This window comes from Sphaerodactylus townsendi, linkage group LG04 (assembly GCF_021028975.2).
Source record: "Sphaerodactylus townsendi isolate TG3544 linkage group LG04, MPM_Stown_v2.3, whole genome shotgun sequence".
Taxonomy (NCBI): domain Eukaryota; kingdom Metazoa; phylum Chordata; class Lepidosauria; order Squamata; family Sphaerodactylidae; genus Sphaerodactylus; species Sphaerodactylus townsendi.
In genome coordinates, this window is record NC_059428.1 from 19,315,789 (window position 1) to 19,336,518 (window position 20,730).

The following is a 20,730-nucleotide window of genomic DNA, read 5'->3' on the forward strand; positions in this document are numbered from 1 at the left end:
TTAAAAGTCAGCCACAACAGAAAGAACAGAGGCTGCATTCTACCCAATTTATTTTGCTAACAATGCCCTTTCCTGCCTTCTAGCACTGTGACTGATAGATGTAGAGACCCTGGCATAACTAACAAACTCCTTTTGAAAATGTTATAAACAAAATAATATTTAACACAATTAAATCTTAGCCCCCTTTCTCCCTCAGCACTGAAAATTACAAGCTACGGGTCTGTTTTGATGTGAGAAACTCAGGTTTGATTCTCTCCTGAATGATGAAATTCATGAAGGGACTGTGAGAGAATGTCTTGTTGTCTTGATGCTGTGCATTCCTTTGATGTAATCCCACACAAGATGGGACCTTATGTGTGAAGAAGGCAACCTGCGGAGAAGATATCCCATATGGCTGTAGCTGCCAAATTCTAAGTCAGGTGATGAACCTATCAAGGCGGTTATTGTCTGTTCTAACTATACCCTGTTCAGGATAAAGATGTCAGGTGATTTGTCAATTCATCCACCATTTCTTGGACCTTCCTTGTTCTAGAATGCTCCACATGCATCCTAGTGCCTTGGGGACAGAACTAGGTAGGACCCAGGACCCAAGTGGAGCATTCTAGAACAAAGACAATCCAAAAGATGGTGGATTAATTCACAGATCTCCTGTCATCTTTATCCTAAACGGGGTATAGCAGTGGTCCTCCAGAAAAACCTTCACATTACCTACTCTTGATCCTTCACATTACCTACCTTCACAGTACCTACTCTTGATCCAGCAGTGGTGTAGGAGGTTAAGAGCTTGTGTATCTAATCTGGAGGAACCGGGTTTGATTCCCAGCTCTGCCGCCTGAGCTGTGGAGGCTTATCTGGGGAATTCAGATTAGCCTGTGCACTCCCACACATGGCAGCTGGGTGACCTTGGGCTAGTCACAGCTTCTTGGAGCTCTCTCGGCCCCACCTACCTCACAAGGTGTTTGTTGTGAGGGGGGAAGGGCAAGGAGATTGTAAGCCCCTTTGAGTCTCCTGCAGGAGAGAAAGGGGGGATATAAATCCAAACTCCTCTTCTTCTTCTTCTTCTTCTTCTTCTTCTTCTTCTTCTTCTTCTTCTTCTTCTTCTTCTTCTTCTTCTTCTTCTTCTTCTTCTACTACTACTACTACTACTACTACTACTACTACTACTACTACTACTACTACTACTACTACTACTACTACTACTACTACTACTACTAACTGGGAATTCTTGGGATTGAACTGAGGACCTTCCACATACACAAAGGGTGCCCCTCAGAATCAATATGCAGTCAGTTATTTTATTTATCAAATGTTGTTACTGACTGTTTAAAACTATAGTGCACAGTCCCTGATACACAGTTATGAATGAAATAGCAAAAGGTGAGATAGTTGAAATGAGAGAACACTGGTGTACTTTCATCATTTGATCTTTCCCATTTCATGGAGTTCCTGCCAAATGCAGACATAGGATGCTGAACCTCACATAACTGGGCCCCAATAACACTTTTTCCTCAGGGAATTTCCACAAGTGTTTTTTGTGTTTGTCTTTTGCTGCTTCTCAGGGGATGACCAGTCACCATAACTGGTTCTGGGAAGAAATGGGGCAAATGAAACACAGGAGCTGGAGAGCTACTGAAGAGATGAAAACATTTAGATTGGAGATTGGACAAGTATGGACATTCTCATGAACATGTGAAGTTGCCTTATATTCATTCAGATCTGGGTCCCTCAAGATCTGTATTGTCAACTCAGACTTGCTTCAGTTCTTCAGAGCGTCTGGTGAAGTCTCACATGTTACAGCAGTGGCGTAGGAGGAGGGAGCAGCAGTGGCGGAGGAGGTTAAGAGGTTAAGAGCTCGTGTATCTATTCCGGAGGAACCGGGTTTGATTCCCAGCTCTGCTGCCTGAGGGGTCTTCAGTGGGGTGTTGGCTGCCGGCACCTACTTCTCCCCTGCACACCTCCTGTGTGCTTTGCTTTGCCCTGGTGTTGAGCCACCCATTCCAGATCCTGCAGGTGTCACAACTTCTTCTTACCGAATCCCTGATCCTTTTGACTAGAGACTGCCCCTGAAGGCAAATGTTCCTTTTAATTTTCCTGGCTGATAGCTGTCAATTATACCACTCACGTGAACTCATATTGATACTGTTTATTTCTTTCATTTTTATTTAAAACATTTTAAAGCCGCTTTCCCGCCCAACTAGGGTCTCCAAGATGAAGAACATGAAAACACTGAAAGATCTGAACTTTAAAACAGCATTTTAAATAATATACAAAATGATGCAACAAAAACATATAGACACATAAACCGACAATGCCAAAACCTGGAAGGAGGAGATCCAATATTGTTGTTGGAGGCAGGGCCGTATTGGCCCATGGCTGGGCCCCTAGGCTTCCGGGTACTTTGGGGCCCTTCCGGCACTTCAGCCTTTTACCCCACTACAACTAACAGCCTGATCCTGGTAAGGTAGGTACTAGACTGCAGCACGTAGCCCTATATCCATTTTGAGGGTCTCCAGAAGAATTTCACTCACAGTTTTACTCACTCACACAGAATCAAGGTCCTAGTTAGACTGTATTGCTCATGGAGGTGTAATAAAGGAGGAATTGGCATGACGTCACAACTCTGACGCCAGCCCTCGGTCTCCCTCTCCCCACTGACTCAAATCACACCTCTGCTGACTTCGAGTGTAACTTCTCAGTTTTTTTACATAATGACTGTTTGCTCAGCATATGGTGCTGGTAACGGTGGCTCAGCAAAAAATAAAATTGACAGGCTCATAGTCCCTGCAGGCAGAGGTGGGATCCAGCAGGTTCTCACGGGTTCCCGAGTGTAGGTTACTAATTATTTGTGTGTGCCGAGAGGGGGTTACTAATTGGTGATTTTGCCACGTGATTTTTGCCTTAGTTATGCCCCTCCTCTCAGCAGTAGCGTGCAGAACTTGAAGCAGTCTAGCAGGAGGTGCACCGGCGTGCGTGGCAGCCTGCGCCTGCGTGCATTCGTTTCCCGCCCAAGGACCGGCGCAGCAGCTGTGTCCTTGCCACAGCCCCGCCCAGGAATGCCCCATCCCCGGAATGCCCGGCCACGCCCCTGTCGTACCACGCCCAGCCCCATTGGCGCTACGCCACAGTTTGAATTCCACCACCATGGGAACCTGTTACTAAAATTTTTGGATCCCACCACTGCCTGCAGGGTCCCCTAGGCTTCAGTCTAGTCAGCCTTGTGGATAATACAGCCCTAGCTGGAGGTTTGCCAGATGAAAAAAGTCTTCACCTGCTGGTGGAAGACAACGATAGAGGGAGACAGACAAATCTCCCTGGGAAGGAGCTCTAAACCAAGAAGGCCCTGGCTTTGGTTTCTGCCATCTAGCCTCACTTGACAGCAGCAACTGAAGAAGGACTTTGGAGACTATTGAATGGAAAAGTAGTTTCATTCTAAATCAGGCCATTGGTCTTCAGGTGAGAGGTCTTTCCCGTCACTTGATCCCTTTGCCAGGAGAAACCAGAGACTGAACCTGGGACATTCTGCCCACGAAGAAAGAGATGCTCTGTCACTGCATTTTTCTATACATTTGCCTCTTAACTACTACACAGTGGCCAAGTGGTTAAGAGCAAGTGCACTCTAATCTGGAGAACCAGGTTTGATTCCCAGCTCTGCCGCCTGAGCTGTGGAGGCTTATCTGGGGAACTAAGATTAGCCTGTGCACTCCAACACACGCCAGCTGGGTGACTTTGGGCTAGTCACAGTTTTTCAGAGCTCTCTCAGCCCCACCTGCTTCACAGGGTGTTTGTTGTGAGGGAGAAGGAGGAGGAGGAGTTGGATTTATATCTTCTTATTCTTCTTCCAAAAAGGAAACGAACTAGCTTACCACCACATCTGGCAGCAATGAATTATCATGTTGACTCGGGAGGAGGGGACATTTCTTTTTTAAAATATTCTGATGAACCAACGGCTAGTCAGTTCTTTTGGGCAATCCTGAGTTTTAAGCTCTTTCTCTGTGGTTCATTTTCTTTGCTGGATTGCAAAGAATCCCCCACACATCTTTTTTTATTTGCTTGATTGCAAAGACAAATTAAACAATATATACCAGTGGTGGCGAACCTATGGCACGGGTGCCAGAGGTGGCACTCAGAGCCCTCTTTGTGGGCATGCGCACCATTGCCCCAGTCCGGGCCCTCGGCAGTGGCATAGTGTCAAGGGGGCGAGGGGTGCATAATGCACTGGGCGCATGCCCCTGCAGGGGCGTGGTGAGGGTGTTCCAGGGAGTGTGATGGGGGTGTTTCAGGGCGTTCCAGGGCAGGGCGGGGGCAGACAGGGGCACAGGGCACACATGTGCCCTGGACACAGTTTTCCCTTGCTCTGCCCCTGGCACTCAGTCTCTAAAAGATTTGCCATCACTGATATATACTATAATATCAGAAAAAACTAGATTAATCACACACATCCAACTATGTTTTGATTCTTTTTATACTTAAAAAGATTCTGGATTATTTTGTAGTTCTGAGCACCCATTCTGTCTTTGTTCCTACTCCTGTACAGAAAAAACACACAACCCTGACTGGATGTGAACTGGCCGGATGTTGTTGTGGGTTTTCCGGGCTGTGTGGCCATGGTCTGGTAGATCTTGTTCCTAATATTTTGCCTGCATCTGTGGCTGGCATCTTCAGAGGTGTATCATAGAGTGACAGTGTGTAACAGACTTCTGTCTGTGATACACCTCTGAAGATGCCAGCCACAGATGCAGATGAAATGTTAGGAACAAGATCTACCAGACCATGGCCACACAGCCCGGAAAACCCACAACAACCAGTTGAATCCAGCTGTGAAAGCCTTCGACAATACATTGGCCGGATGTTGCTTTTCTCCTGTGGAGGCTGATCACATTCCTGCGACATCCGTCTGAAAACAACAAAAAAAGGAAGAATGAGTTACTTCACTAACATAAACAATATCTACTTATCTGTATTTTCTTAGAGAATATCTTTTGTGGGAAACAAGAGTGTCAAATAGGAATGCTTGAATAACTGAAATCAGCCTCTCTATGTTAATAGCCAACTGCTGATATCTAGGCTGTCCAAAAACCCAACAGTATCTCCAGCACTTTGTAGGCCCTGAATAATTAGGCTTGAAAGTTTCGTGAGAATAAAATGAGAGCTTAATCTCTTTACTGAAGGAGGAGGAGGAGGAAGAGTTTGGATTTATACACCGCTTTTCTCAACTGTAAGGAGTCTCAACTGTAGGAGCAGCAGTGGTGTAGGAGGTTAAGAGCTTGTATATCAAATCTGGAGGAACCGGGTTTGATTCCCCGCTCTGCCGCCTGATCTGTGGAGGCTTATCTGGGGAATTCAGATTAGCCTGTACACTCCCACACATGCCAGCTGGGTGACCTTGGGCTAGTCACAGTTCTTCTGAGCTCTCTCAGCCCCACCTACCTCACAGGGTGTTTGTTGTGGCCAGCCGAGGGGAAGAGGCAAGGAGATTATAACCCCCCCTTGAGTCTCCTGCAGGGAAAGGGGGGGATATTAAATCTACTCCTCCTCCTCCTCCTCCTCCTCCTCCTCCTCCTCCTCCTCCTCCTCTTCTTCTTCTTCTTCTTCTTCTTCTTCTTCTTCTTCTTCTTCTTCTTCTTCTTCTTCTTCTTCTTCTTCTTCAAAATGGCTTACAGACTCCTTTCTTCCCCTCCTCACGACAGGCACTTTGTGAGGTAGGTGGGGTTGAGAGAGTTCTGAGAGAACTGTGACAGGTCCAAGGTCACCCAGCAGGCTTCATGTGAAGAAGAAGGGAAACAAATCCAGTTTCACCAGATAAAGAGTGGATGGCTCTTAACCCATGCTTCATTTATAGTCCATCTTTCTCATTAAGGCTGATTACCGAATCCACTGAAAAATCAAATTTAACTTGATGATGGAGTTAAGTCATTAGAATTTCAAATGTGTTATTTGGTCCTAAAGCTAGCTGTAGGTCAGAGGCGGAGCTACCAGGGGGCCAGGGTGCGCGCGTTGCACTGGTTGTGCCTCTGGGGGGGTGGAAAATTGCCCCCGCGGTGCCCCCCCTCTTGTCCCCTTCCTGTGGCGCCCCCGCCACTTACCTTTGTCAAACAGTGCAGGCTGGAGAAGCGGCCTGTTCCCTTCAGGCTGAAATGGCCTGGTGGGAACTACACTTCCCAGGAGACCTTGAGAGCCCCAGGATCTCATGGGAAATGTAGTTCCCACAAGGCCGTTTTCAGCCTGAAGTGAACAGGCCGCTTTTCCAGGCTGCACTAAGGTAAGGGGTGGGGTGGGGGACACAGAGTGTGCACCTGGCGCTCTCTGGCCCAACTACACCTCTGTTGTAGGTGAATGGTTGTGTGCATAGAGTTGGAAGAGACCACAAGAACCACTGAGTCCAAACCCCTGCCGTGCACAATCAAAGCATACAATCAAAGCACTCCTGCCAGATGGCCATCCAGTCTCTGCTTAAAAACCTCCTGTTCTCTACCCCAATCACCGCAGCCAAGAAAATGTGTTCCCCCCTGTATTTTTCTCTCCCATTTGAACAGGGCCACTTGGCACACTACCTGTATTGCTTAATAAACCCCGTTCAAAGGAGAGCCATAATGCTCGCCAGGTTTAATGTTATGCCTTCTGCCTTGTTGCATGGCAGATTTAATAAGCAAGAAAAGGCTAAAAGATTGTGCCCATGTAACGATGGCTCAGTTGAATCTCTGGCCCACCAATTACTACACTGTCTCAGATTCAAGGAAATCAGATCCAAGTATGTGAATCTTACTCCTTTACATTTACCCCATCTCCCCGATTTAATTAGATTACACTACTTGTTGGACAACCCTGATCCTTCTCTCTGTATGATAGTGGCAGACTTTCTCCTGGAAATTACCAAATGCCAGTAGATTTCCTTGGACCTAACATTTATTTCCTGTTTTGTATATGCTTTTTAATCCATTTTTTTATTATTGTTGTACTGTTGCCTATGCCAATAAAGGCTTGCTTCGCTTAAAAACCTCCAAAGAAGGAGACTCCATCATCTTCCGAGGCAGTGTATTTCACTATCGAACAGCCCTTACTGTCAGGGAGTTCTTCCTAATGTTTAGGTGAAATCTCTTTTCTGTACTTTGAATCCATTACTCATTGTCCTAGTCTCTGGAGTAGCAGAAAACAAGCTTACTCTATCTTCAACAAGCATCCCTTCAAAAATTTAAACGTGGCCATCATGTCACCCTACCCCTAAGAAGGCCACTGCGAGTAGCAGAGAGCTGGACTAGACGGACTCTGGTTTGATCCAGCTGGCTTGTTCTTATGCTCTTAAGGCCCAGATGAGGCAAGATGTGAAAGAGACCTCCAGTGACTTTGCCCATGCAACACAGGGGAAATAGAAGCTACAGAACATATTCCTGTCCGCCTTCCGTTCTCCCATGCACTGACCTTTTTTTTCCTGAGACAGGTGCCACACACGAACCCAGACAGCCCATTCACGACTTGGATGAGGCAAAGGATGGCTTCCAGTGTGCCGATGGCCAGCAGGAGGGAAAACAAAACCACGTTCCAAAGGATGATGTTTTCCGGCTTCTTGCAAATGGACCACATTGTCTGGTTAAACAAATAGTTATCTCTACAAAAGAGAGGAATTAAAAATGGGTTTTATTACAGTTGTAGTTGGTGTAGTTGGGCCAGGTGCGCCAGGGAGCAGCAGTGGCGTAGGAGGTTAAGAGCTCATGTATTTAATCTGGAGGAACCGGGTTTGATTCCCAGTTCTGCCGCCTGAGCTGTGGAGACTTATCTGGGGAATTCAGATTAGCCTGTACACTCCCACACACGCCAGCTGGGTGACCTTGGGCTAGTCACAGCTTCTCTGAGCTCTCTCAGCCCCACCTACCTCACAGGGTGTTTGTTGTGAGGGGGGAAGGGTAAGGAGATTGTAAGCCCCTTTGAGTCTCCTACAGGAGAGAAATGGGGGATATAAATCCAAACTCTTCTTCTTCTTCTTGTACTTATATGTTGTCAAGTCACAAGCCACTTGAGAGACCCCAGCAAGGGGCTATCAAGAAGCAGAAGTGGTTTTCCATTGCCCCCCTCTCCACAGCTGCCCTTGGTGGTCTCCCATATGAGTATTGACCATGCTTAGCTTGTGAGATGTGACAAGATAGGGCTATACCATGCCACCTTTCCCCTGGGTTTTATTAGAAAACTTCATTTTTTTGAAATCCATCACCCACTAGATTTGAGACGTTTCTTCATGAGTTTCTGTTTGGAATTTGCCTTCAGAATGAAATATGGTAGGCCCAGTGCGCTGACTCTTGCAGAGAAATAACAGACACTTTCTTTCAAAGGTAGATACTTAGAGCTTTCAGGAGCTTTTAATTTATTCAATGCCTTTATTTCTCACGGAGTAAATGAGTCCTGTTGCAACGTATTCCAGCACACATTTTGCAAATCAATGGTTTACCCAATGCAAGTTTGGGACTCTTTAGTTTGGAGAGGAGGCGTCTGAGGGGGGATATGATTGAAGTCTATAAAATTATGCATGGGGTAGAAAATGTGGACAGAGAAAATTTTTTCTCTCTTTCTCACAATACTGGAACCAGGGGGCATTCATTGAAAATGCTGGGGGAAAGAATTAGGACTAATAAAAGGAAACACTTCTTCACACAACGTGTGATTGGTGTTTGGAATATGCTGCCACAGGAGGTGGTGATGGCCACTAACCTGGATAGCTTTAAAAAGGGCTTGGACAGATTTATGGAGGAGAAGTCGATCTATGGCTACCAATCTTGATCCTCCTTGATCTCAGATTGCAAATGCCTTAGCAGACCAGGTGCTCAGGAGCAGCAGCAGCAGAAGGCCATTGCTTTCACATCCTGCATGTGAGCTCCCAAAGGCACCTGGTGGGCCACTGCGAGTAGCAGAGTGCTGGACTAGATGGACTCTGGTCTGATCCAGCAGGCCAGTTCTTATGTTCTTATGTTCTTAAATTACACAAATCCTAAGAGCTTCTCAGCATACCTTTCCCCTAATCCTAAATCTGAGTTTTCAGGATGGGAGGGATTAATTTTTAACCTATTTCTCTCCTCTATTGTAATTTGTCACTATAAAGATTATGGTCTCAATATTAAATCATAGAATCATAGAGTTGGAAGAGACCGCAAGGGCAATCAAGTCCAACCCCCTGGAATTGTGTGCAGGAGCACACAATCAAAGCATTCCCGACAGGTGGCCATCCAACCTCTTTTTAAAAACTTCCAAAGAAAAAGACGCCGCCACATTTGCTCTGTTAAACTCATACGGTTGAGACATCCCAACCTTTGCTCTGTGAAACTCATATGGCTGAGACATCATTTCCGACCATCTATACAAAGGAACATTCATCACAAAAGGAAAACTATGCATCTTCCAAGCTTGCACTGGCAAAAAGATAAAAGTCTCCCTCAGGACACCACAACCTCAGAGGGAGAGATAACTCAAGGCTTAGATACTGCAAAAATGTCAACAACGATGCACTTGGTGAAACATTTAAATTTGCAAGACTCTGTAGGGCAGGGAAAGATTTCTGCCCTGTTTGGAAGTATTTGCAAGGCCAAAAGTGAATTCTGCAGTTTTCTAATTCTGAAGAGGATTTTGCACAATTTGATAACCCTGCAGCTTATACCCGTTTCCCTCAGAACTTGATGAAAGCTGTTTCATGCTGACATGTGCAGAGATTTAGCATATGACACTGGTGGGACTCCTTCCATGTTGTTCTCTCGCCACATAGTCATTCCGTCACTTTGCCCGCTCACTCCCTGCACACCTGGACTCCTGGCTTGCTCCAGCTGGTAGGGAAGGAGCAGCCAGACCAGGGGTCTGCAACCTGCGGCTCTCCAGATGTTCATGAACTACAATTCCCATCAGCCCCTGTCAGCATGCTGGTTGAGCCGCAGGTTGCAGACCCCTGAGCCCGACGAACTGGAGAAGGGGTGAGCCCATGAACAAACTAGCAGTAAAGCCCACTATAAGAACATAAGAACAAGCCAGCTGGATCAGACCAGAGTCCATCTAGTCCAACACTCTGCTACTCGCAGTGGCCCACCAGGTACGTTTGGGAGCTCACATGCAGGATGTGAAAGCAATGGTCTTCTGCTGCTGCTGCTGCTGCTGCTGCTCCCGAGCACCTGGTCTGCTACATTATAGGGCAGTGGTGGTGAACCTTTGGCATTCCAGATGTTATGGACTACAATTCCCATCAGCCCCTGCCAGCATGGCAAATTGGTCATGCTGGAAGGGGCTGATGGGAATTGTAGTCCATAACATCTGGAGTGCCAAAGGTTCGCCACCACGGTTATAGGGTAAGAAATACAGTGGGCCTAGATAGGGTGGAGGGTGAAGACAGGTAGGGATTGGGTTTTCCCAGCTTGTCTTTGGGGGGAGGGGGAGAATGTGGGCAGAGGTATGGGAAGGCTTGTGGGGGCCTCAGTCTGCCTTGTCTTTAGGGGGTGGGAGAGAATGAGCGGGGGGTTGGCGAGGAGGGCTTGTTCGGGGTCGGGGTGGTCGCTGTGGGTGGGTGGGAAGGCCAGGAGAGCTTTCTGGGGTGGGGTGGGGTGGGGAAAGGGTGAAAGGGCTAGGCGTCACTGCTCTGGGGCGGGGATGGAATGTCCAAGGACGAACCCTCCACCAATAAGTGAGTCCTGCTCCCCTATTGGTGGAGGGTTCGTCCCCAGACATTCCATCCCATAGCACTTTATTATTGGTCAGACAAAGCTGCCTTATCTGAAACAGACCATTGACTCATTAAAGTGAGTACTGTCTACTCAGGTGGGCAGCAACTCTGCAAGGCCCCAAGTAAGAAGTCTCTCACATCACTTACTATCAGTTTGGGGATAGGACTGGGACCTTCTCCCTGCCAAACTCAGCCACGGCCCCTCCCTATAGTTGGCCGACCTGGTAACTGTCCCTGCTGCTGGCAGAGTGTACCCCTTCTGAGCACAGGCTGCACAGTGGGCCTCAGTTCTACTCACGCGAAGCTGTCGTTCCTGAAAGGGTAGACGTATACTTCGTTGCCAATGTCACAAAGAGGACCAAAAATCAACCCCAAGAATGAGATGATCACGCAGTATATGCCACCTGAGGCTCCCAACGCAGCAAAGAGGACAGAGAGCAGCATCTAAAGGGGAAAGAAGGTGAATCTGTTAGTCTTATTAGGAATCTGGAAGGACATTAAGGACATCAACAATAATATCTCTGGAAAGGAAGGGGGGAAACAAGGTAAGCACCCTGCCTGGTTTATTGTTTGATGGTTCTAGACAAGGGTCAGAAGCCTTTTGCAGAGCTTATGTGCTGGTGTACCAGGAGAAGTGGAAGAAGAAGACGAGGAGGAGGAGAAAGAGGAGTTTGGATTTATACCCCACCTTTCTCTCCTGTTAAGGAGAATCAAGGTGGCTTACAAGCTCCTTTCCCCTTCCTCTCCCCACAACAGACACCGTGGGGCTTTCCACACTACAGAAGGGAGCTAAGGTCAACTCGGTTCCCTTCAGTAGGGGGCGATTCCAGGCTGTCCACACAGCAACTTACTTGGCCCCCTGGAACCGAGCTAAGTGGGCGGGATCATCTTGGTGCCTGTTTCGCTCCTCGATCGTGATTGGAGCTTGTGTTACCACGGGAAACGGGAGTGTTCTTTTTTTTTTACAGTTTTTACAGTTTACAGTTACATGCCCACCACAACTCTCCCGTTCTGCGCATGCCACAAAAGCGGCTCCTGATTGGTTGAACGGATGAGGTGTCATTTCGATGCATCCGCACTTCGAAGCTTCGAAGGGTATCGACCTTGTTCCAGCAGAAAGGTGCAGTTCATAACTGCGACAGGGATGTCGCAATTCTGAGGGGGGGGGAACTGAGACAAAACAACGTTGAGCTCGGTTGCAGTGCGGATACACTGAGGTGAACCTAGATAGAAACCAGTACAACTCTGTCAGTGCGGAAAGCCCTCTTGTGAGGTAGGTGGGACTGAGAGTTCTGACAGAACTGTGATTAGCCCAAGGTCACCCAGCAGTCTTCATGTGTAGGAGCGAGGAACCAAATCCAGTTCACCAGATTAGAATCTGCTGCTCAGGTGGAGGAATGGGGAATCCAACCCAGTTCTCCAGATTAGAGTCCTCCTGCTCTTAACCACTACACCACAGTGATTCTCCCAAAATGAGCAATTGCTATGTTGACTGAACAGGGCAGCATTAATATTTTGCTGTGCACACAGCTGTGGTACACATGAACCAATCACAGGTAGCTTCCTATATTACAGTTGGGCTCCCAGTACACATATACTGAATGTGACGTCTGAAAGGGCTACTTGAGTGTGACAGAATTCCCTAACTCCAGTTTCTAAGGCAAAGCAGAGGTCTTTGCCAGTTCACGGAGGGAAAAGTGGGCCCCTTCTAGCTTGCCTATTTCACTTATCTTATCACCATCTCCCGTTTAAGAATTGATGTCCTCCATTAATGAGTGAAGATGCTTACTCCACATCTGTTAGTGCAACATCCTTCTCCGCCTGCGCCCAACATCATAAATGCCGGCAAGAGTATCTGAGGGGGAAAAAGAAAGAAACGTTTTCTGTTATTTCCTGCTTTTCAGCAGTTTGCTCCCAAGCAGGTTTTTCTCATACACACAATGAAGCTAGGAGTGAACCCGATCCTCCTCTCAGCTGCCGATATGCTTCTTTTTGGAGGCAACAGTGGCCCCAGAAAAAAAAAATCTCTCTCCTCATGCCAGAAATAGGAGGTTGGATTGGAACCCAGCTCCCCAGATCTTGTTATTTCAAAGGGAGTGGAGCTCCCCTCACATGAAGCTCTCACAAATGAAGGAAGTGACATCAAGATGAAGACAGATTTGAGATTCCTCTCCAAGGAAGGAAGGAAGGAAGAGAAGGAAGGGAAGGAAGGAAGGAAGGAAGCTCAGAAATTCAGCCCTTGACTATAAATGGAGATCAAGTGGAGCGGGTGGCTAGTTTTAAATTTCTGGGCGTTATGATTAAAGAGGACTTGACCTGGGGCGTACAGACTGCCGCGGTGGTTAAGAAAGCCCAGCAAAGACTGTACTTTCTGAGACTTTTAAGGAAGCAACAACTAGATGGAAAACTTCTGGTGTCCTTTTTACCGCTGTGCTATAGAGAGTGTCTTAACCTACTGCATCTGTGTATGGTTCTCCAGTTGCACAGTGGCGAATAGGAAGGCGCTCCAAAGGGTGATCACTACTGCACAAAGGATTATCGGCTGCCCTCTTCCCTCCTTGGAAGAAATCTATAATTCCCGAAGCCTAAATAAAGCCCAAAATATTCTGAGGGACCCGTCTCATCCAGCACACTCTCTTTTCAAACTGTTACCATCTGGCAGACGATACAGGGCTCTCAGAACTAGGACAAAGAGGCTTAGAGACAGCTTCTACTCTAGAGCTGTGGCTATGCTAAACTCCGCTGCTTCATATTGATGTATTTGGGGCTGTGTAGGGATGGGTGGAGGAAGGGGAAGTGAGGATGATGTATGAGTCTGAAATTGTGTGCATCGAGGAATGCTGCTGTAAATTTCGTTGTGCGTGCACAATGACAATAAAATGCTTATGCTTATGCTTATGCTTGAGTGTGACAGAATTCCCTAACTCCAGTTTCTAAGGCAAAGCAGAGGTCTTTGCCAGTTCACGGAGGGAAAAGTGGGCCCCTTCTAGCTTGCCTATTTCACTTATCTTATCACCATCTCCCGTTTAAGAATTGATGTCCTCCATTAATGAGTGAAGATGCTTACTCCACATCTGTTAGTGCAACATCCTTCTCCGCCTGCGCCCAACATCATAAATGCCGGCAAGAGTATCTGAGGGGGAAAAAGAAAGAAACGTTTTCTGTTATTTCCTGCTTTTCAGCAGTTTGCTCCCAAGCAGGTTTTTCTCATACACACAATGAAGCTAGGAGTGAACCCGATCCTCCTCTCAGCTGCCGATATGCTTCTTTTTGGAGGCAACAGTGGCCCCAGAAAAAAAAAATCTCTCTCCTCATGCCAGAAATAGGAGGTTGGATTGGAACCCAGCTCCCAGATCTTGTTATTTCAAGGAGTGGGCTCCCCTCACATGAAGCTTCACAATGAAGGAAGTGACATCAAGATGAAGACAGATTTGAGATTCTCTCCAAGGAAGGAAGGAAGGAAGGAAGGAAGGAAGGAAGGAAGGAAGGAAGGAAGGAAGGAAGGAAGGAAGGAAGGAAGGAAGGAAGGAAGGAAGGAAGGAAGGAAGGAAGGAAGGAAGGAAGGAAGGAAGGAAGGAAGGAAGGAAGGAAGGGAAAGGAAGGAAGGAAGGAAGGAAGGAAGGAAGGAAGGAAGGAAGGAAGGAAGGAAGGAAGGAAGGAAGGAAGGAAGGAAGGAAGGAAGGAAGGAAGGAAGGAAGGAAGGAATTATTTATTCGGCTTTTATACCGCCCACCCCCAGAGGGCTCTGGGTGGTGTACAACAACTAATATAATCTAAAATAACAACAGCATATTCAATAAATATATATAATATTCAATATAATAAAATTAGGGCTCTAAATCTCACATTAAAACCGTTTAAAACAGCACACAAAACATGGCGACCGGCAATCTAAAGGTCCCTCTGAGGAGGGAACAGAAAGGCCCAAGATGTAAAAGGCTGCAGATGACAAAAAGGGAAGGAGGGGCACCATCAGTGGCTGGCTTCTCCAAAGGCCGGGTGGAACAGCTCGGTCTTACAGGCCCTGTGGAACTCTCCAAGGTACCGCAGGGCCCAGACAGTTGGAGGAAGAGTGTTCCACCAGGCAGGGGCCAGGACTGTAAAGGCCCTGGCCCTAGTGGAGGCCAGCCACATCATTGAAGGGCCATGGACCACCAAAATATTGGCCTCCGCTGAACGCAGAGGCCGAACTGGGACATGCGGGGTCAGACGGTACCAGGGTACCAGGTACGAGGGTACCGAAGGTACGAGGGTACCAGGCCGCGTAAAGCCTTAAAGGTTATCACCAACACCTTGAAGACGATTCAGAACTCAACTGGGAGCCAATGGGAATTCTACATCAACTAGTCTTGCAGGCTATGACAAGCACCTATTAGCTAGTGCCTGTGATGTTATCAGCACTAACCCAGTTCCCAGAACAGCTTTGTAATGGCTTTTGAAATACTTTTTGGGTAAAGGATGAATTTCTAAATGAATAAGGTCTGTCTACTGCTTAAAATTTTTTTAAAGAAAGTCTGCTTGATCTATAAAGCGAAAATGGAAACTAGAGACTGAACTGAAAATTTGGCCTGCTGGTTTTATTGTCAGGCTCCATCTGAGCTGGGATGAAATCTGTGTCCGTAATGCCCTTGAATCTCTCTCCTTTTATAGGTCTCCCCCAGAAAGAGCCTCAGAAAATGGTGAGGGGTGATTTTGCCTACACCCTGATCTCACTTTCTTTTCCATCACTTCTTGGGATCAGCTGGCTCTACCTTAATGGTGTGACCCAGAGGACGAGGGCTTACTGCAGTGAGGGACAGGATACACCAACCTGCCTTCACTGTGACGAGGGACCCAGTCTCACCTTGGTCAGCCACCCAGCTTGGCCACTCATGCTTGGGGCTGGTCAGGCAGGCTCTTGATCCCTTCTTTGGGGAAGAGTGGGCTTAAGATAGGGGTCTGCAACCTGCGGCTCTCCAAATGTTCATGGACCACAAATCCCATCAGCCCCTGCCAGCATGGCCAATTGGGACTGATGGATTTGAACCCCATGAACATCTGGAGATCAGCAGGTTGCAGACCCTGGGAGTCTAGACCTTCTTAGCCATGCTTCCCATGTAAAATAATCCATTAAACTTTCTACTCCACTCCAGACCAGGTTCCCATTTGCCATTACACTTTCTACTCCACTCCAGACCAGGTTCCCATTTGCCATTACACTTTCAGGGTAATCTTGGGCCAGTTGCTGACCCATTAAGCATGAAGTGTTTTCCTTGGGACTCTTCGCTGGTAGTGGGGTCTCCTACTGCCTGCTGTGCGGCTTGTCTGCCCCCATTTCTGGGCCACTCCTGGTTGTCACAAGACAATTTTATATATAATATCTATACATTTATCTGTCTAACTAATTGACATTTCTATGTTATATCGATATTTTTTTGTTCTTTTCGCAAAAGCCATAGGTCTCCAGAAAATGGCCACTCTGGAATGTGGATTCTCTGGCATTACACTCTTTTAAAGTCCCTGCCCAAATTCTGTTCTCCTTAAGCTCCATCCCAAAATGTCCGTGTATTTCCCACCCTAGATTGCCTCAGAAATCCCTGCTATCTTGCCTTTTGCCACAGGAAGGTTTCTTCAAGTAGTGGAGCACTTCTTTTATGTCCTGAAAGTGCTAGAAAGAGTTCAAGAGGAATCACGCTTAGCTCCCTTTGGTGAAGCAGCGATGGGGACAGGAAGATGAATAAGACAAGGGGGGAAGAGAAGGTACTACAGAATGAGGTATGGAGAAACCTAGATCTGAGGGCTCACATATATCTACAGCCATCCCTACAGAATTCAAGTACAAACTGCGAGACACTCAGCGGTAAACTATGGTGCAAATGCTCTTTATTTCAAAGGCGAAGTACGCTTTTATCATAACACTACTTTATAGGTCAATAACTAGTCACAGAGCGCCACAAATCAGTGATTTAGAAGATCGATGGGAACGCCTCTTCCCTCACTGTTCTTTGTGTATAAACATGACGTCTGTCATCCTGACCTTTGGCTGTTCTTATTTCGATCTGTTCAGAAACTGTCCTGTACTGAATGAGAGCTTAAATGCAGACTTCTTTTGTTTACATCTTTTGCTTTTTCATTATCTACATTACAGCTATTTTTTTTTAAAGGGACCTATATAATAGTGACGTTTTCTCTGCAGACTTCCAAATGTATCAGGTTTTGCCTCCTACAAAGGCCTAAGTAAAATATTCATGAGAGGTTTTTTTAAAAAATAGTTTGCCTATATCTCAGGCCCCTTTTGCAAATGCATTAACACACTTTCAATCCGCTTTCACAATTGTTTGCAAGTGGATTTTTCTGTTCTGCACAGTAAAATCCAGCTGCAAAGTGGATTGAAAGAGCACTGTTCTGCATATGCGGGCCTCAGATATGTGTGTGTGTGTGTGTGGGGGGGGATCTCTATAACAGAAAATTCAATGCCTGTCCTCAAACTTCAGTTAAAGCAAAATAAAGTGTATCTTGTGCAGACATACAATTTAAGAGGTGATCTTGAGGAAGCCTCACAGAAATACCAAAACATACCAAAGCAGATGTTCGCAGCTTGTTCAGCCAGAGGGCACTTTGGGAATTTTGAGAAAGGGTAGTTTTGCCGCCACCACACAGTAGCTGTCAGGCTGCATCAGTCACAAAGTAGATACTATGAAGGGAGCAGAGGCGTATCCACTCAGGGGGACATATGTGGTCAAATGTCCCCGGGCTGCAGCCATTTAGTCACCCGGAGATGGAAAATTGCCCCCCACACCCCTCCTCCTTCCCTCTGGGTCCATACACTGACTTCAAGACCTGGTGCAAAAAAAGCTGTTTGGTCATGGTGGGGAAGGGCGGAAAACTCAGATTTTGCACCGGGCTACATTTTCCCTAGATACACCTCCGGGAGGGGGCAATCACAAACTCTTGGGAGATTCAAAGCCAAATGTCCTCTTATGATAGGGGCAGCTGTATAGGAATGGGTGCTTCCTATAAACCCAGCCATAATGCTTACTGGGTCTTCTGAAGCATCCCCTACTCAAATTGGATGGAGGAAAAACAGTACTGGCCCTTTTATCTATCTATCTATCTATCTATCTATCTATCTATCTATCTATCTATCTATCTATCTATCTATCTATCTATCTATCTATCTATCTATCGATCGATCTATCGATCGATCGATCGCTCTCCCCCGGAGGGCTCAGGGCAGTGAACAACAAGCATAAATAGAGCACAATAAAATCAAGACTAAAATAAGTTAAATATTAATTAATTTGGCTCTATATAAAATAAACCCCACCCCCTTAAAACGCAGCACACTAAATCAGCATAACAGATGGCACCTACAATCAAATCTCCTAAAAAGAGGGAGGGGGGGACGGCAGGATCCACTGATGTTATAAAAGGAGGGGAAAGAGATTCTTTGAGGTAGAATCGAGGGAGCACCGGGTAATATGTTAGTGGCCACCTCAGGGTTCACAAACACTCTGTTGGGGACCACTCACATAACCAGGGAAGACTTTTCTTACCAATATTCCAGCTCCCAGAATGCCATGGAAAAACCAGACCAGGTCGGTGATCCTGTTGGCTTCTAATACTTGTCCGTTGGGGAAATAGAGGAGAAGATTGGAGACAATCGCACAGATAGAGAGAGGAAACAGGGAAATCCCAATGCATCTGGAACATTTGCTTGTACACATCATGGAGCACCCCCTGGGAAGTAAATGGGGCATAAAAGTAAGAAAAAAACACTTATCAAATGTGCATTATAGAAATAAACACGGGGCTTCTGAAACTGGTGGATGTCTTTTTTAAAAAAAGGAGGGGGGAAGACTCTGTAGGAGCTACTAATGAAACAAAAGGCTTTCTGAAAACGTAAACACCATTTATCATATTGTAGATACATTTTTTTATTCCCCTTTTAGCTTTACACTAAGCAGCTAACAGAAAGCATGAAAGCAAACCACCAGTCAAAAGCCAATCAACATACCACAAAAAATCTGTTACATGTAAAAGCACAGCCAACTATACTAACACTGCCCTTCCAAAAAATTATAGATAGGATGAAAGATCATAATAGTAGTAGTCAGTGGCGGAGTTACAAGGGGGAGCGGGGTCCGTGCAGAGGTGGGATCCAGCAGGTTCTCACCAGTTCCCAAGAGTGGGTTACTAATTATTTGTGTGTGCCAAGAGAGGGTTACTAATTGGGTCTGCTTTTCCGTTAGAAACTCCATTAGGTCCAAAAATCATAAAGTCCTGTTCTTTCCTATGTGGCTGGTTAGCGAAGGTAGAAAACGGGATAATTCTCCCTGTTGGGCTGTTTTAAAAACATGTTTTAGTAATATGGTAAAGTTCCTTGTTTAAGGAAAGTATCCTTCTTTTGATTTCTAGAAACAAAATTAAGTATTTGAAAGCATTTAGTATTTGACAGGCAGTCAATTAGAGGAGAAGTAGTTGTTTCTGTTGGCAGTAGACGATAGGACTTGCTATAATGAGTTCAAATTATGGCCAGAAAGATACCAGCTGGAAATTAGGAACTTTTTTTTTACAGTAAGAGCTTTCTATAGTAACAGAGAAATTATTAATGCCCCGCCCCCGAATGCCCGGCCACGCCCCCATTGTGCCCCGCCCAGCCCCATTGGCGCGACGCCACTGTTTGAATCCCACCACCATGGGAACCTGTCACTAATTTTTTTGGATCCCACCACTGGGTGCGTGTTACACTGGGCACACGCCTGGAGGCACAAAAATCACCCTGACCCCGACCCCCTTCCCCCTCACCCCACCCAGCCTCACTAGGCCTGGCCCCGCTCCACCAGCTTGGACCATTTTCACCCGGCAGAAAGCTGTTTTTTTGCCTGTAGAAAGCTGTTTTTCTGCCCAGCTATGCTTCTGGTAGTAGATGTCTTTAATGAAGAATCTCTTTTAGAGCACTGTGTTGTCAGACTGACCCATGGTGGGTTGGGGGAGCCCTGTCTTCCAGCTTTACCCTTCCTGACACACTTGAGGTGCCTAGCAGTACAGTACCAAGATGGGGAGCCCATTCTGTGCATTAGCTAGTGTACCCACAAGGACAGAATATCTTGTCTGGTCTTGCCCTCTCTCATCTCTGCCTTGCAAAATAACTGCCTCACGCCCTTCCTGAAGGTGAATTAAGGTGAAGCAATGCCTTCTGCTGTGGGTGGAAAGCATTCCCATCTCTAGCCCTGGTCTATTGACTTTACTGAAGATAAAGAATTTACTAATGTATTTGCTCCAAGCTGGTCCTGCCAGCTCAACTCTAATCCTGATTTCTTCCTCTGACTAACTTCTCTCTAAAGACCACCTCATTTACATTGTCACTTCTTTACAACTGTAATTTAATCAGCTACCTTCCCCAGCTTAGCCACTTAAGCCAAGTACACAACCCATTAGACTAACGTCCCAATACTTAAGTATTATGTCTCTCTCTTGTCTCTCCTCTCTTTGTCTTGAGAGATTAAAGGTCTATTTGCATCACCAGAGGGCCCATTCCTCCCTATAAAACATCCCATCTCCCAGAACTCAGCATCCAGTACTTCTGAACTAGCATATAGTTCAGTTGCGCAGTGTGCCATCTGCTTTCTCTCCCACCTCCTTGGAGCCCAGGCAGGCCCTGGGCTCTGCTCCTTGGGACCTAAGGGCACTTCAGGATCTGGTCAAGTATTACCCACCCAAAAAAATCCCTCCAATTCCTCTGCTATTCCCAGCCCATCACCTCAACTCTATATGCAATTATAGCTGATGGCCAGACTGCAAAGATCCATTCCTTTTGAGCAGAAGTGTACCAGGAGTAACTGACGCCCGGAGACAAATTGTCTCTAGGATGCCCCGGCAGGCTCTGCCACCCCTCTCTGCCCCCACCACCCTAGCTCCGTCCCTGATGCCACAGGCTCCACCCCCACTGTCCTAGAACCCGCCCATGTCACCATGGACATGGGCAAGGGCTAGGGTGCCCACCTCCCCCCCCAACAGACTCCCCCTGCCGGCTGAGCTCCCAGCCGGCAGCTGGGAGTCTCTTC

At 46.7% G+C, this 20,730-nt stretch overlaps 1 protein-coding gene across 5 annotated transcripts in view; it reads right to left on the bottom strand.

Annotated features, from left to right (window-relative positions):
- Nucleotides 1–3,925: 3,925 nt before the first annotated feature.
- LOC125431459 (transmembrane 4 L6 family member 1-like) overlaps nucleotides 3,926–20,730 on the bottom strand; it is a 30,141-nt gene continuing 13,336 nt past the window's right edge. Inside the window, exons 2-7 of one of the 5 annotated variants that reach the window (XR_007244304.1) lie at nucleotides 18,220–18,403; nucleotides 13,752–13,817; nucleotides 10,983–11,128; nucleotides 7,417–7,603; nucleotides 4,821–4,894; nucleotides 3,926–4,583 (exon numbers count right to left, since the gene is read on the bottom strand). Coding sequence is in view for 4 of the 5 variants with exons in the window: in XM_048494271.1 (XP_048350228.1) it covers nucleotides 4,874–4,894; nucleotides 7,417–7,603; nucleotides 10,983–11,128; nucleotides 13,752–13,817; nucleotides 18,220–18,393 (594 nt within the window). In the remaining variant the exon portion in view is untranslated. Of the gene's footprint in view, nucleotides 4,592–4,759; nucleotides 4,895–7,416; nucleotides 7,604–10,982; nucleotides 11,129–12,473; nucleotides 12,540–13,751; nucleotides 13,818–18,219; nucleotides 18,404–20,730 lie in introns of those variants that run through there. The other 4 variants (XM_048494271.1, XM_048494270.1, XM_048494267.1 and 1 more) reach the window with 4 other exon arrangements.